The following is a 15,785-nucleotide window of genomic DNA, read 5'->3' as shown; positions in this document are numbered from 1 at the left end:
CAGTCCTGCCAGATGTTCATCCTGTTCTTTTCGTCAGTTTTCCAGCATAACTCCCCACACAAGCTGGAACGTTGCTGGCTTGCCCATACCCTAGCTGTGAATGCGTCACAGCTCTCCGACGCCCCAGGGAGCTGGACCACCGCTGGTCTCCCGCCCCCTTGGAGCATCACAGCTCTCCCCTGCCTAGGGAGGGGGCAGCCAGACCAGCATTGCTGGGCTTCCACCCCATTGGAGCGGCACTACAACCACTCCTGGAAGCTAGGCCGTTAAAGATCTAATTCATCGCAGCTAGATCGTCACAATTTTGATCTCTCCCATGACCCCACGCCTAACAACTAAAACCTCTCAGCTCTCCGAAGCCTGGCGATAACAAGATATAATTCCCTCACTCATTGTCAATAGACGGTTACATTTCTCCCATCCCTCTAATCAGTGTCACATTTCTCTCAGTCCTAACATCTACACTATCCTAGCTCTCTCAAAACACAGCAATTAGACCGTTTTAGCTCTTCTACCCTGATAGGTTTTCACAGCAATACTTCCCTCTCTAGGGCCTACAGGCTGTAATTTCTCTATCTACTGTCTCTATAGCTGCTAAACCTTAGCTGCTGCTTCTATCCTTCCCATGTGTACCCCTTCTAAAAAGTATCTATTTTAGTACTCACAGAAGAGAAACCGGCACATCAGTGTGCCTCTGTGTTATTTTACTTGTACATTCTTATGGTAGCACTAGATTGTCCAATCAAGCTTGCATACAGGAGGGTTTTCCTATACTAATGTTGTATGTTACTGTGTGTGACACGGTATCTCTACCATGGCTGTTGTGCAGGAGGTTCTGAAATCGGAAAGCCTTCGTTCAACTCCTCTAACGTCGTCAGTAGAATGTTGATGTGAGGAGGCAAACCGTTTTGGAAAAGGAGAGCTTGAAGGAGAGTTCATATGTGGAAGAAGGAGTGCAGACGTCAGGATGCAACACTAGATCTCAGAAAATCTGTGAGGAGCCTCTGAGGTAACATTTAATTACGCAAAAGCTTCTCTTGGGCTATGCTGTGTGAGGTACCAGTTCTTGAAACCCCACAGCCTGTATCACAGAGAGGGGACATTGCCCTGGTCTGCTCCCTGGTGTACCAGGGCCGGCCTAAGGCATGTGCAAGCTGTGCACCTGCACAGGGCCGCCAAACCCCAGGGGCCGCCACGCCGATATATATCCTTAGATACATATTTGCGTGGCGGCCCCTGGCAGGGATTTGGCGGCCTCGGGCCCCCTACCTACACTCCCTGCTCAGGGCCTCCGTGAGCCTAGAGCCGGCCCTGGGTGTACCTTTAACTGGGTGCACGGAGCGTTGATACTACACTAAATGCACTATCCCATATGCAGAGGCCAATTAGCACCAGCCCTGTGTGCAGCGTATTTAGTGAAAGACAGACCGGCTGTTTGATGTTGCTGATCATCCTTTCACTGTGCATGCGGTAACTCGCCTTGCAAATAAAATGAGTCAGCCTAGGAGGCAACTAGGGAAAAGGAGAAGTAGCGGAGAGTCATTTTCTTGGTTTACCCGGACATATGTGTTTATTGTATGTATATATTGTAATTATAAATGGTATTTATATATCGCCTACTACCCCTGATGAGGCGTTGTAGCGCTTTGCGGCGAGTAGCACGTTACCACGTAACCCAGGATTTGAAGTTAATAGTAGATTAGTAATACTTTTGTAATACTTTTTTGCATTAGTTGTGTTAGTTTGTTCTCTTGGTTTCTTGTGTGTATAGTAGAGTTTAGAGTAGGGATAGGATGATGGGAATGGATTTGAAAGGAGAAGTTGTTTTTTAAGAGCTGGTTCTGTGTGCCTGTTAGTTGGGTGACATGCCTAAAAAAAGGAGGGGAACGTTTGAGAAGGAAATCTAGGGGGTTCATACCAGTCGGAAAGGTTTGGAATGAATCAGAGAGAGTAGAGATGAGACAAGGTTGAAAGGAGGAATATTTTTTATAGCTAAAAACTTAAATGCATACATAAATGCACATGGCACTTGGAAACTTTTAAGGGCTGGTACAAACCCCTCTAAATAAATATCCATATGTGAACAGAAGCAGCAATATTTACATGGTTGAATGTGCACATTTATCTTGCGTGGAGGTATGCAATTTTTTTCATATCGGTGAATACTGTTGTGAGTATATTGTTACTTGTATCCTGTTGAACCTCCCCTTACAAAGACTTATCACCCCTACCGGTCAGTGCAAGCAGTAGTGGATTCAAATGGCACCCCTACATGTATCCAAATCAATGTTCTGCCTGAGAACAGAGAGAACCTCATGGTATATAATTAAACTCTCCAATTCCTTCTCAGCTTCCCCTTCGACCAGGCGTGCCTCCTGTAGAATTGGTGCATCTACTCCCCGTTGTCTCAAGTAAACCAGGCAGTGCCTTAAACTTAATAATATCTGCCACTTGTTACCACTCATTCTAAATCTAAGCAATAATGACATTTTCTGGATTCTTGGCAAACTACAATGTGTATCTTGTATGCCTGGTGGGAAAATGTAGAACAGATCAAGTGCAGCTATGTGATTTGTTCACTAATATATGGCATTCTGTGTGGTATTTTGCAGGTGTATTTTTCTACAAACGGCACCCAATAAAGCAAGTCGACATTTTAGGAATTGTGGTTGATAAAAGAGAGAAAGAGAATTTTTACCGCTATGGAGGTAAGAAATCATTTGTCTAATTATTCATCTCCTCCACGGCTTCAAAGTAGATAACAATGTTTTAAAGTACCTGTATTTTCAATAAAAACATATGAAAGAGCAACGGCAGAGCAACCAAATAAGAGATACATATGAATGAATGAACCAGAACTTCTTTACTCCTAGGAACTATTCCATTCAATTGTTTTTTGAACTCGTCCATGATCTCACGGTAGACCATCCGTATGAAAATCATAGTTGACTGCGCCCCAAAATAGGAGTCCAACTAGTGGCGGCTGGCAGGGAACGGGGGTGGGGTGGTCGAGGGGGGAACAAAACATAAAAAAAAAAAAACACTTGCCTCCTCGCACTTGCCTCGGTCTCTCCTCCATCGTTGCTGACAATTCCTGGAAGCACACAGGCTCCTCTAAGCCAATCACTAGGCTGCGATGCAGCCTTGTGCTTGGTCTGAGCGCCGTGGTTCGGCGCTCAGATGGAGACAGTGAGCCTGTGTATGTTCCCCACCAGGCTTCGTATTACAATGACGCAGGGAACATGCAAAGTGCGCGTGACTGTTTGGCCGGGCCAAGACTGCCAGCCAATCCATCATGTGCACTTAGTGTGCATGAACCACTACTCCCAGGCTCCGACACCAGCCCCGCCGCGCCCTAACCCAGCCCCGTAGTGAAGATAATAAAATAATAATAACAAGTTTATTATCATCTTTTTTTAATTTTTTCAAGCGGAGTAGCCGCCCTTGAGTCCAACACACATTTCCAGACAATATACTATTTGCACATGAACACAGGCCACACTATATGGTTTTCACCAGTGTTGGTCCTAGCAGGGCGGTTGAGCCCTAGCCAATGACATTACTCGAGTCAGGAGACGTGACCTGGTATTTCATCACCATTCCCAGTGGTTAGAGGGGTTCTCTAATGATTTTGGATTCATTGTTTTCTCCCACTCACAGTTTTATATAGGTTTGGAGAATATGTATTACAGGCGTTACATAGGGCTCGGTAACGGGTGCGTTTAGAATTTCACCTGGATACTAGCCCGAATCTCATTGAGTATGAATAAAGTAATAAGATAGCAGAAGTAACATTTGCATCACCTGGAAGGCAACAAATAAGTTGTTGTTCGTTACATCAACTTTGTGCCAGTCCAGCCCCTCCCTTTCAGCTCTCACCCGTTGTTTTTCTCAAATATATGCAGTTTGTTTCAAGAGTTCCTGCTTTTACTTTCAGGCCACTTGCCAGCTCGCCACACCCTTCCTCCACTTCAGTCAAGGCTCGCGCACACCAGCTTCAGTGTTTGATAGATTCCCTGTTGAAACATCAAACTCTGTTACTAAGTCCTTATCTAAATTTAAATGTGATTTCAGTCATTTGCGATTATGTTATAACATAATTTAACAATGGGCGCTGTTGGGTACTTGGAAAGCAGATTTTCTTAAAATAAGCATTCTACCAAGGTTTGCAATCTATTTATGTCAAAATATGTTTTGCAAATAGGCACATTAAGAAAACAAGATGAGTGACTCATACCCTGCTATTTCAAAATGTTGATCTCACTGTGATTCAATCAGATGTTAAGTGCCAAATATTAGAGACCAGGTTTTGAAATCGGCATGGAAAATGTCAGATTGACTATTTTAGGAAGGAAGGGGAAGGGAGAAGAGCTAGAGATAGACGTGAATGAGACATTGAATTACTTCAATGACGTTAATAATGGCAGCCATAGTATAGTGTGCAGTGGGCATTGCTTGATAAATGGGATAAAGTACCCCCTGCTGTAAATTATGAGGATTTTGCAAGTCACCAAGGAGTTCCGTGACCATGTAGAGGAACAAGGCCAGTGGCCTTTAAAGGGTCATTGAACTCCAAGATGACTTTCAGTAGTTTGATAATGTGCAGCAGGGTGTAATTTATTCTGTACAATACATGGTCGAATCATCACCTTTCTCACAAACCACTTAAATGGTTTGTTGCGGTTTCATATGATAGAGATAACATGTTTTTTAATATAAAAGTAGCATCTCCAGTGCAAGAAAGCAGTTAGATATTTGTTGCAAAAAGATACTAGAATCAGTTTAATACAATTCAGAGCTTAAGAAAAGCACTGAAACTTGCAATTTGTAGAGATATGTAGAGAGATTATATCGTTTCTATAATTATGTAGGGTGTGCAAAAAATAAACATGTTGCCATAATTATCTCCTTTCTGCTTATAATTGTTCATTTAGAAAAACAGACCACAAGAAGGAAAGTAATTTTCCATTTTCGTTGTTTAAACTGCAGCTTTAATTATGCTCCATGTCCAGTCTTGCCTGTTACTCTTGCTGTTAGCTCTGTCACAGGCATTGTGACGTCAAGGCTGACAGCGCTGGTGGTGCCAGGTGCGACATTCTTTGATGGCACCCCTCCTTAAAAAAACCTCATTCTGTACGAATTCCCTCACTACCATGCTCCACCAGTGTCTCTTATCTCTCCAAAGCTCCTTTCTCACTTGCATTTTATAAGTTTTACAGCACTAGTCATACCAGTGTAGGGGGTCGGAGCACTTTACATCATACACTTATTATACAGAGCCAATGACTGATACAGGTGCAAATTAGCCATTGGGAGATGTTACATGGGACAATGAGCATTACAAGGTGTAGAAGTAACATGTCACTGATACTAACAGGCAGTATTTTTTAAGAGTGTTTGGTCTGCAAGAGCACAACCTTGGGATTTAAAATATACCACAGTAGTTAGTTGTATTAATAAGAAAGCATTTCTACCCAAATTAACCATTTTAGCAGCATTTGGAAAAAAGCATAACATACTAAACTATACCATGCGGTTTGCATGCAGCTCTTTGATGGCAGTTCACAGCTCACTGTGCGATATTAGGGTTGTAAAATATGAGGTGCAGAGTAAGAAAAGGATCTCTGTGACAAAAGCAGTAATCTACTGAGCGGTCTGTATAAAATTCAGATTGGTTATTTTTGTGGTACACGTCCTTTACAGCAGGCATATTAACCCGCTGCGCTACTTTATCACAAGTGGAAACTGCCACTAAACAAAACTCTGAACTCTCTCCAGAAGGAACATTCATCACCAAAGTTATATTGCCACTTTTATTGTTGCCTGAAAACTGCTGGACACACAAGGAACTCCGCAGATGGTACTTTTTAAACCCGTGTTAATTCTAAACACGGCAGGGGCTGTGTGGTTTTATAGGAAGGGATATCATTACACAGTGCTTGAGATGATCATTTGAGGTTTTAATTTTGTTCTTTTGAAGCAGATGTTTGTGTGCTGGGACCCCATTAAACAGTAGTGCTGGCGCTCTTCTCAGTTTCCTCCCATATTTATCATAATCCCCAGTCCTAAATAAATATCTGTGAAAAGCCGTCTCCTCATCATGCTTCAACATCCTGCGCATGCTACGGAAGATCTTCCGGTGGATCCCCATCGAGACCAGGAAGACGGTCACCCAGGCCCTCGTCACCAGCCGACTGGACTACGGCAACGCCCTCTACGCCGGAACCACCGCCAAGCTCCAGAAGAGACTCCAGCGGATCCAGAACGCCTCAGCCAGACTCATCCTCGACATCCCCCGACGCAGCCACATCTCCGGACATCTGAGAGACCTGCACTGGCTCCCCGTCAACAAAAGGATCACCTTCCGTCTCCTCACCCACGCACACAAAGCCCTACACGATCAAGGCCCGAGCTACCTCAACAACCGCATCAACTTCTACGCTCCCAAACGCCACCTCCGATCAGCCAGCCACGCCCTCGCCGCCGTCCCCCGCATCCGAAGAACGACAACAGGAGGAAGGTCCTTCTCCCACCTGGCCGCCAAGACCTGGAACTCCCTCCCGACTGACCTGCGCCTGACCCAAGACCACCTCTCCTTCAGGAAGAAGCTCAAGACCTGGCTGTTCGAGCAGTAGCGGCACCCCCCCCCCCCCACCCCCCCCCCAAGCGCCTTGAGACCCTCCGGGTAGGTAGTGCGCTCTATAAATGTCCTTGATTGATTGAAATGTCCTTGATTGAAAGCAGGTCTTCGAGGTGGTGCATTCCGTTGCTTCGGTTACTTCATGGAAGAGGCCTGCCACTATCTTTTGTCCCTCCAGGTTCCAGAGCGAAGCTTGTTGAGAAGGGAGTCAAGAATCAGACTGGCGAAAACTCCAGATCCTTACAGGAAAAACGAATGGCATCATTACGATGTCAGTTGGAAAGTCTTGGACCCACACCGTCTCGGAAATCAGAACCGACCGAATCGTGGCTGGCGGTTCTGACAGACGGATTACGATGTGACTAAACATTGTTTGGTCGGAGTCACATTGTTCCCTATGTGAGCTCCTTTTCCACCCGACAACCGTCCGTAACACAGGCTCCTATGGGGAAATGGGGTATTTGCAGAAAACCCTGCACCCTGTTGCAGGCGTTCCCTTGGGTACCCCCTCGGCCATAAACCAGAGGCCAAGTGGCCTAAGGGGTCCTGCCAGGGGCCCTGAAATTCACTTTCCGACAGCCTTTTTTTGTGTCGGACTGACCGACTCCGAAAGGATGTTGGAAATTGGCATCGTAATCTCTCAGTTGGAAACGCTGCCCAAAGGGGTGTATGATGCCGTTCCGTCCGGAAGAAATACTCCTAGGGCCAGTCAGGACCGATTCAGAACAACCGCGCAGTTTGCATTCTGACCGTGACCATTGTAATTGGTCGGTCGAAATGCAACCCCACCGAGTCGGTCGGGAGGGCTCCGACGCGGTCTAGGAGATTCCGACTGTCGGTCGGAGGCTTTCCGACCGACATCGTAATGAGACTCTAAGTGCATAAAAAACTCATAGGAGACAAGCAATATATGGTTCACTAGGCTTCAGGGGGAAATTCAAGGTTGAGGCAATTGCCAGAGCAAGCAATGCGCTGTAACTAAGAAACCTTACTACGCACTAAGCAGTCTGCCTAGTGTTCTTATACAATGCTTAATTCGGAACAGGAAGGTAACCTTTTCCAACCGTTTTAGACAGGTTTAGGCAATGAAAATGAAAGAGGGCCTGCTGTTTTCTCCTTGGTAAAACCAGGGCTGGATACTAAACAAATAACTTAAGCCTCCGCTGCCAGCCCGCCTCCCATTTCCTGATAGAACCAATGGCCACAAGGCAGAGGGCCATGCCAAGTGCACGCAGCCGTCACCACCATATGGAGAACCCAAGATACAGAGAATCCCTTGAGTGCCGCATAGGGAGCCGACCTAACTGGGACAGTGAGGCATGTCCACTGGGAACATGTCAATGAGAGGAAAGCAGCCCTGAGAAAGAAGGTGTCTGACCAGAGCAAGATGTTCCCTCCCAGCTGTTTCAGAAGCCAAAGCACGCATACCCAGCTGAGGGCGCGCCCCATCCGTCTTCTGCCTAGGCATTTTCTCAAGGCCCAGGTCAGTAATTGTATCCTTTTTAGACAATAGCTTTGGCATTAAATTAACACTTCTAAGAACAATATACCTTTTCAGGCATTTGCTTCCCTTTACCTGCTGTAAAAGTGGACAGGCACATGGCTCAAGCAGATATTCAATAGAAGAATAATGGAGTCCAAGCAAAATTGCGCAACAAGTGAAAACATAAAAGAATCCCTAGAAGAAGGCCAAGCACGAAACGTCCTTTAGTAATGGATATCCCATGAAGCTTAACAGGTGCTTTGACCTGACTCAGGGCCATATGTAGGTAATCTCGATTTACCTACTCTTAAATACCGAATCATACCGATTCGGTATTTAAGAGTAGGTAAATGGGATGTAGGTAATTTCTCTTTTTAAATTACCGAATCGGTAAGATTCGGTAATTACCGAATCGGTATTTACCGATTCGGTAATTGGGGGAAACATTGAAGGGTGTCAGGGTGTCACTTTGACACCCTGTTGCACCCCTCAATCGTGTATGGGTGCACATGTTGCAGACATACATGCCCTAAGGGCATGTATGTCTGCAACATGGCAGCGTTTGAAAAGTAAAAAAAATGCTTTTGCAAGGCTTTTCATTATTTACCACCAACTTCTAGTTGGTGGTAAATAACGAATTCTTAAAGCCCTGTAGCACTGATTACAGTGCTACCTACATCTCATAATACAGATTCGGTAATTTTACAGAATCGGTAATTTTACCGAATCTGTAAACTTACCGAATCTGTATTTTAGGTGGCCCTACATCCCAGTATCCAAATACCGGTCGGTAACGAACGAAATTCTGTATTTTCGGCCATTGCCGACCAGTATTTGGTTACCTACATCTGGCCCCTAGGCCCAGATGTAGGTAATAGCAATTTACCGAATGGTAAATACCGAATGTTACCGATTCGGTATTTACAATTCGGTAATTGCTATGTAGGTAAATAATTCGGTAAAAATACCGAATCTGTAAGATTCGGTAATTACCGATTCGGTAATTACCGAATCGGTGTTGGCCATTGATTCCTATGGGTTTTCAAGCCCATAGGAATCAATAGCAAATACTGATTCGGTAATTACCGAATCGGTAAAAAAAACGAATTTACAAGGGGTACAGGGTGTCACTTTGACACCCTGTTGCACCCCAGTTTCGGGCTTGTGTGCCATGTGAGACACAGACATGCCCTTAGGGCATGTCTATGTGCCACATGGCACAGGTGTACATGCACAGATGTGCATGTACACTGTAATTCGTTATTTACCATGGAATAGTATTCCATGGTAAATAACGATTCGGTAAGGGCCTGTGGCACTGATTACAGTGCCACCTACATATTGATATACAGAATCGGTATATTTACCGATTCGGTATTTTACCGATTCTGTAAATTTACCGAATCGGTAAATATACCGATTCTGTAAATAATATGCCCCCTACATGTCAATTCCCAATTACCGGTCGGTAACGGCCGATTTCCGACCGGTATTCGCCGTCCTACATTTGGCCCCTAGTGTTTTAATTAATATGGGAACTTGCTCTTTCAGTGCATTAACCAGATTCTCCTTGAGTATGGGACACACCAATAGATTATGTGCATGCCTGGCAACACATCTGCACAAAGATAAGGGAAAATAATACAAAGATGTGATAATAGTGGTTAGTTTGGGGAAGAGCATAGCAGGCCAGAGTTTACACCAGAAGATCCTCCAATAGTCTTACATAAGTATCTGATATCGTAAAAAAGATAACTCGCAAATATATCAGAACCCGCTAGCCTGGCAGAATCTAAGAAATGCTCCATTAGACAACCAGCAGGTGTCCCTTAGCCCATAATAATAACAAAACGCTGGTTTAAACGGCACAAATGGACACAGGACTTTTTACTTGTGAGGAACTCACCCATTCGCGAAGCCCTCCAGTTAGCTCCCTGCAGTGAAAGGCTCCACCTAATGGGTCTGTTCTATGTGTAAATGTTAAGGAGCTGCCCCCTCTTCCACCTCTTCTGGCGTTAGCTGTTTATTCAAAAATTAAATTCAAATTCAAATTCAAATTCAGCTGTCTCATTAGCCACGTTTTATCGTAATAAAAATATATTAATTTGTATTTTTATTTCAGATATTGGAAAAGTGGGTGTTTGTGTGAGAGAGAGAGAGAGCAAAGAACAGATGCGCTCTGAGTTCGAAGGTGATCCAACTCTCTCCCTGGAGATTACCACTGTGATCTGAATTAGTCCGGGCCAGAATGGAACACCTGAACTTGAAGGGGACATGGGATGAGAGAAACAGAAATAGCCAGCAGCGCCCTTCAGATGAAAACACCCAGTGGGAGGGAGGAAGGATGGCTTCTAGAGCGGAGATGTGAGAAAATAAGTATACAAGGCCAGGCAAATAGGAAAGTAAACAAAAAAATGCAGTAAAGAAATGACATGAATGTTGCATCATAAAATAGCCAATATAGATGTATATATTCAGTGTCACCACTAAGTTCCACAATCATCTTACCCTCAAATCAGTAGACCTATAGCCAAAATGAGAACACAATAATGGAACCCAGTAGATTAATGGGCAGGGTCCAAACAGTGATTACTTCGAGCTGGTGGTTCCTAGTGGCGCCCACTGGCTCTTGTTTTTGGGGAGCGGCACTTAGTTTCCCTCATCAGACTTTGAACCCTAGAATGAAGAGAAAGACGAAAAAATAGTGATAATGGGGGAAAGCAGGGATGAAAAAGAACCTGCAAGAGCGAAATAAAGGTGTAGGGAGTGTTTGTTGGTGGAAGAAAGAGGCATGAGGTTGAAACCAGACTACGCAGCCGTGGTATTCGTCAATCCAAACATTCGTCAGCGCCCTGTTTGGGCTTCTGAGAAAAAAATTGGCCACCGGCACTTATTATTTTATAAATTATGCACCGAGTCCAAATCAAGTTGGGGTCTTCTGTTGGATCACGCAGAAGGAAAAGTCAAGAGAAACACCAAACAACCAAAACAACAGGAAATACCACATCTTTAACAATGCCTGTTTCCATGCTGACCTGCCTCACCAGTCTCATTCCACATACTGTCCCCAGGCGAAGCTGTCGCCGCAGCCACTCAGGAGAGCAGTGGCCGCGGTGAGGGCCGGAGCCTGAACCATGTCCATTGCACAGCTACAGCTTCACGAGAACCGCCAGCTAAACACAGGGCTTGGCCCGCATCTTGGACAAGAGACTAACGCGGAGCTAGTAGGCCGCGCTTACTTGAGACTTTATTCGGAGCAGTAAAAGACATCGAACTGAGTTGCTTTTGATCTTGGCGAACATTTATCGCTATATGCACCTGTACCTGATCAATGCCTATACCATGTACCACAGTGTGTAGAGGAGTATAGACATCACATTTTTTCCCTTGTGAGGAAAGGGGGCTCGGTGAGGGAGTAGTGCCTTACTGTTAAAACTCAACTTAAATTGCAACACTTTATTATTTTGTCATCTAATGATGTAGTATTAAGTTCTGCTGTGATATTAAAGGTACTTAGTTTTTACATAAAAGATATACACTGGGCTGATCAATACATTATTGTCCCTGTTGGATCACTAGTGATTTACCTTGAGAGTCAAGTCAAGAAGATGTTGCATTTAGCCCAGTTTGCTCAGCCATAGATGGACGTGTAGTGTAGTTCCTATCTTCCCAATAGGCTCTGCGCATTGGAATAGTACCTACAGCAGTAGAGGCCTAGGCCAGACGTTAACTAGGTCTACTACTGTCGATGCTAGACTTAATTTTTGGGTTTGCCAGCTAAGCTCAGAGTTCGCTAGAAACTTTCTCGAATGTTCAAGGAAGGATTAACTTCCCTGATTAGACAAGAAGGGATTTAGTTTCTGACAACCATAGAACATGACAACTTTGCTCTCCCCTAATCAAGAGTCAATCTCGAGAGTCATGTGAGCACAAGGCAATTATTTTACTCAGTCAGTACGTGCATTCTTAGTCTCATCAGAATGTAGAGAAAAGGAAGAGACGGGCGTGTTCAATAAAAGGTGTTATTTATTGATCAGTCTCTTTTCTCGTACAAGAGAAATGGATCGATATTATTGCAATACTTATAGTTAAGTAAAGTGCATACATTAAAAGCAATAGTATAAAATAATACTGTAAAAACATTGATATGGTTTCTGAGCCATATGATGTTTAAAATGATTAAAATATATTTACATACACATATACATTTGACTAAACGTACTCAACTGGTGTTTCTAAATACGCCTACCCCGTGTACCTGACCTAAGTCTAATGCGTGGGCGGGAATAGAAAGTTACAGTTTAAGTTAAGTTTGTTTTTGCCAAGTGAATAACTAAAGAATTCTCTGTGAGGGGTTATTCAGTTCTGTACCTGGAAGTTTAGGATGAATGAGGAATGGTATCTCTTTCTCTGCTCTCGATATTCCAGGCTGCCTGCGAGGGCTGCCCAGAAGCGCCGGTGCTGGGTCTCTCGGCTTGAGATAGCAGCGCGTCTCTCAGCGCGTCAGGAAGGCGGGGCTGCTGCCAGCGGGGTCTGCTTCTGCTCTCGGCTTCGGCAAGTATGGCTGCTCCGTCTTGTCACCACGCGTGTGTTTGCATAGGGCAAGGTCGGCAATATTTATACCTTAAAGGTGCCGAGATTGACGTAAGGATGGACATAGGTACGTCAATAAAGATGTCATACGACTTGCTCGTTAGCACATTCTTTTGCAAAAGTTCTCTGTGAAATCAAAACAATGGCCGCACGGATTATCCAGGTTGTCATAGGTTTGATTTGTTATGAGAACGTCGTATGCCTTATCAGGGGCTGGAGGAATGTCGCTTGTCTAATTAGATCTCAAGCGTTATGACCTAATCAGATAACACGTTCCTGTGCCGGAGTGTGACTGCGTCAGATAACGGTATCTGCATCATGGGGGTTTTCTTGCCTCATGGGCTGACTGTTAGTTAACTTGATAGTTAGCTTAACCAGAATAGGGTCAGGAATAGGGGGATCGATTCAGAACCTATAGAAATACACGACACCCACTCCACGCTAACTATGGTCATATCTACTAATCTATGCATAGTATAACATAGTACAACATACTATGGACTATAGTGTATACCTTACCACCCCAAAATACATAAATGCATTTCGAAATTTTCAAATATACTGAAAAATTGCAGTCATATATATTGTATGCACTTAAGCTATGAATTAAATGCAAAAGTAAACACGCATTTGTATGCATTATTGCTTATTGGTATATGAGAAATACACATGAAATGGCTCTTAATATGGCTATACAGAAAGGAAGTTCGAGACCATTTCATCACATAATAAAATATTTGTGAACCTACCAGCGGGCAGCTAAAGTCTATATAAAGTATCTAAAAATAGAAATCTTAGTTCTCTAGGAATAGTTTCTTACTTTAAGCAGAAGATCAGTGTCCCGGGAAAAAATATGTAGAAAAATATTTTAAGGGGCATGCTGAAAAAATTGCTGTCCGTGAACTGGATTGTAATTGTTCATGTGACTTTATTTTTAAAGTTGAAGGCCGAATTCAGGGAACGCCGTGTGCGAGTTTACTCAAAAGTCTCTATTTCTGTTCTGGAGAGAACATCATATCATTCAGGCTTTCTAAAAAACTGTCAACAGCTTCATGGGAAAGTTCCACTAAGTCGGAAATAGGTGTAACCATGCATTCGTGCGCATGATTGTCTGCAGTGACATTCTGATTCGCATTGCTGACAGAAGGTCGTACCTGTTCGATGCTGCTTTCATCTTGAACTTCACTACCCTTCAATCGTAGTGGTGAAGATTCCAGGAATGCCGTCATCAGGATTGGCAGCCTTTGAGGGCAGCACAAAGCGTGAACCTTGGTAGGAACCAACAGTGTATCTGCATCCACTGGCGCATCCGATTGTAGCGTCAGACCGGTGTCTAACACGCATTCTTCTCCGCATAGCAGACACCTTAGTACAGGTAAAACACACCTTTGCCACATTGGTCGAAATGATAGAAACCAAGTCATGTTCAGGTCTCTAAGCCGGGAGAGTCCCAGGATTTTTGATATCCGGTCCCGGTATCCAATGGCTAGGATCGTATCTTCCATTGTTGCGAGAGTTTGATCTGTGACATGGGTTGCCATAACGAAAAATAAGGACTAGGAATAGGATTCCTGCAATTAGTCCTAGGATCAGGGGAAGTCCGCCAAAAATCGAATGGACGAAATCTGGAAAAATACCCAGTATGGCTTTGAATGGTGTTAATGCCATCGAAAATACTGTCTTAAATACCTTTGAGACCCCAGTGGTATCAGAAATATTTAAGATTTCGCTCAGGATTTCCGCGAAATGTACGGGGGAATTAGTTGATAATAATGTATGTATCTCTGCAGTCGTCCTTGCGACTTGTAGATCATACGTTTCTTTTGATGACGTGAGCCTTGTAGGCGTCTGAAGAAGCACTGTTTTCATTCTGCTTAAAGTGTCTATTCGAATAGAAGTAATTTTCAAACTGGGCCATGCCCTTGCCTCCCTGTCTGGAAAGGAGCTGGGAAATAAAGAACGTCCACAGCACTTGACCTTCGCTGTTGTAGTTACTAGATAAGGAGTCCCGGGCATAAGACTGCAACATCTGCGGTCTACAATAAGAATGTAACTCCCATTATAGAGTCTTTGAAAGAATGGTTCTATTTCAGTTGCAGGTGCGCCTTGCTGGTGACATGAAAGGTTGTATGAATTCCCTTCACAGGCTCCATGCAAACTAATTCCGTTACACAGAAGCGTGCCGCTTAGTGACATAGCACAATTGTTGCCACTAAGAAACACTTTCTGTCCTTTATTACTGACACATGCATGTGAATAGGGCAGGTTCCAAGTTGTTTTAAGGTACCCCTTTCCCAATTTCTCGTACATGCCAGCCTGTATATATTTTTGGCAGTATTGAAACCTGAAGGTTGAGATTGGAATATTTATGATTCCGTGGATTATCCATTCACTGACAGGTCGTTCTGACATTGTCATTGGTAATCTTTCTAGTTTTTCAATGCTCAAGATTGTATAATCAGCACCCTTTTGCGCCATACCGATTTGTCTATCAGTAAGGTTAAAGATTTGGAATAGTGACGTTGTGTTGATTAAACGCCAAGGCACATAGCCTGAACGCAGATTTTGTAACGTCCAGCCAAGCTGTACAATGGAACGCAATTGTGACTGACCATGTTGTAATAACAGTAAGTCTTGCGATAATATATCGATTGCTGAAGACACAATGCTGTCCAATGAAAAAATTCTGGAGGACAGAGTCATTAACCCATTGTCCACTACAGATAGTGATTTTTCCAAATTAATACAGTCAATTTCCCGTATTCTTTCTGCTGTTTCAATTTGAGTAACCTTCCAGGCCTCATTGTATGCTGCATATACAGAGGCTGCTATGAAACGCTTTTGACGCTGTTTGCGTGGTCCCAGTATGAAATCACGCAAGTCAGCACCATCAGTAAGTAAAGTTAGGTGTTGCTTAATTTCAGGCAGTGTGGAAGACTGTAGCCATTGAAGGCATAATTTGCCCACACTGTAGGTTGTTATTATCCCTGGGTGATGTCTTTGGGGATATCTAGGGTCTGGCCTGGTCATTTTGAAACCCTGTGTTTTATTCAGGAATCTATCTTGACA

The 15,785-nt window shown here is 43.9% G+C and overlaps 1 protein-coding gene across 10 annotated transcripts in view; it reads left to right on the top strand.

Moving 5' to 3' along the window:
• STN1 (STN1 subunit of CST complex) overlaps positions 1–15,785 on the top strand; it is a 508,555-nt gene that overhangs the window by 184,392 nt on the left and 308,378 nt on the right. For all 10 annotated transcript variants that reach the window (XM_078643719.1, XM_078643715.1, XM_078643710.1 and 7 more), the window contains one exon: positions 2,613–2,708. In XM_078643719.1, the coding sequence (XP_078499845.1) occupies positions 2,613–2,708 (96 nt within the window). The remainder of the gene's footprint in view (positions 1–2,612; positions 2,709–15,785) is intronic.

The sequence above is a fragment of the Lissotriton helveticus genome, chromosome 5_1 (genome assembly GCF_964261635.1).
Source record: "Lissotriton helveticus chromosome 5_1, aLisHel1.1, whole genome shotgun sequence".
In the NCBI taxonomy this organism is placed as follows: domain Eukaryota; kingdom Metazoa; phylum Chordata; class Amphibia; order Caudata; family Salamandridae; genus Lissotriton; species Lissotriton helveticus.
Note: the sequence above shows the minus strand (reverse complement) of the source record. Positions and strands in the feature narration are given on the sequence as shown.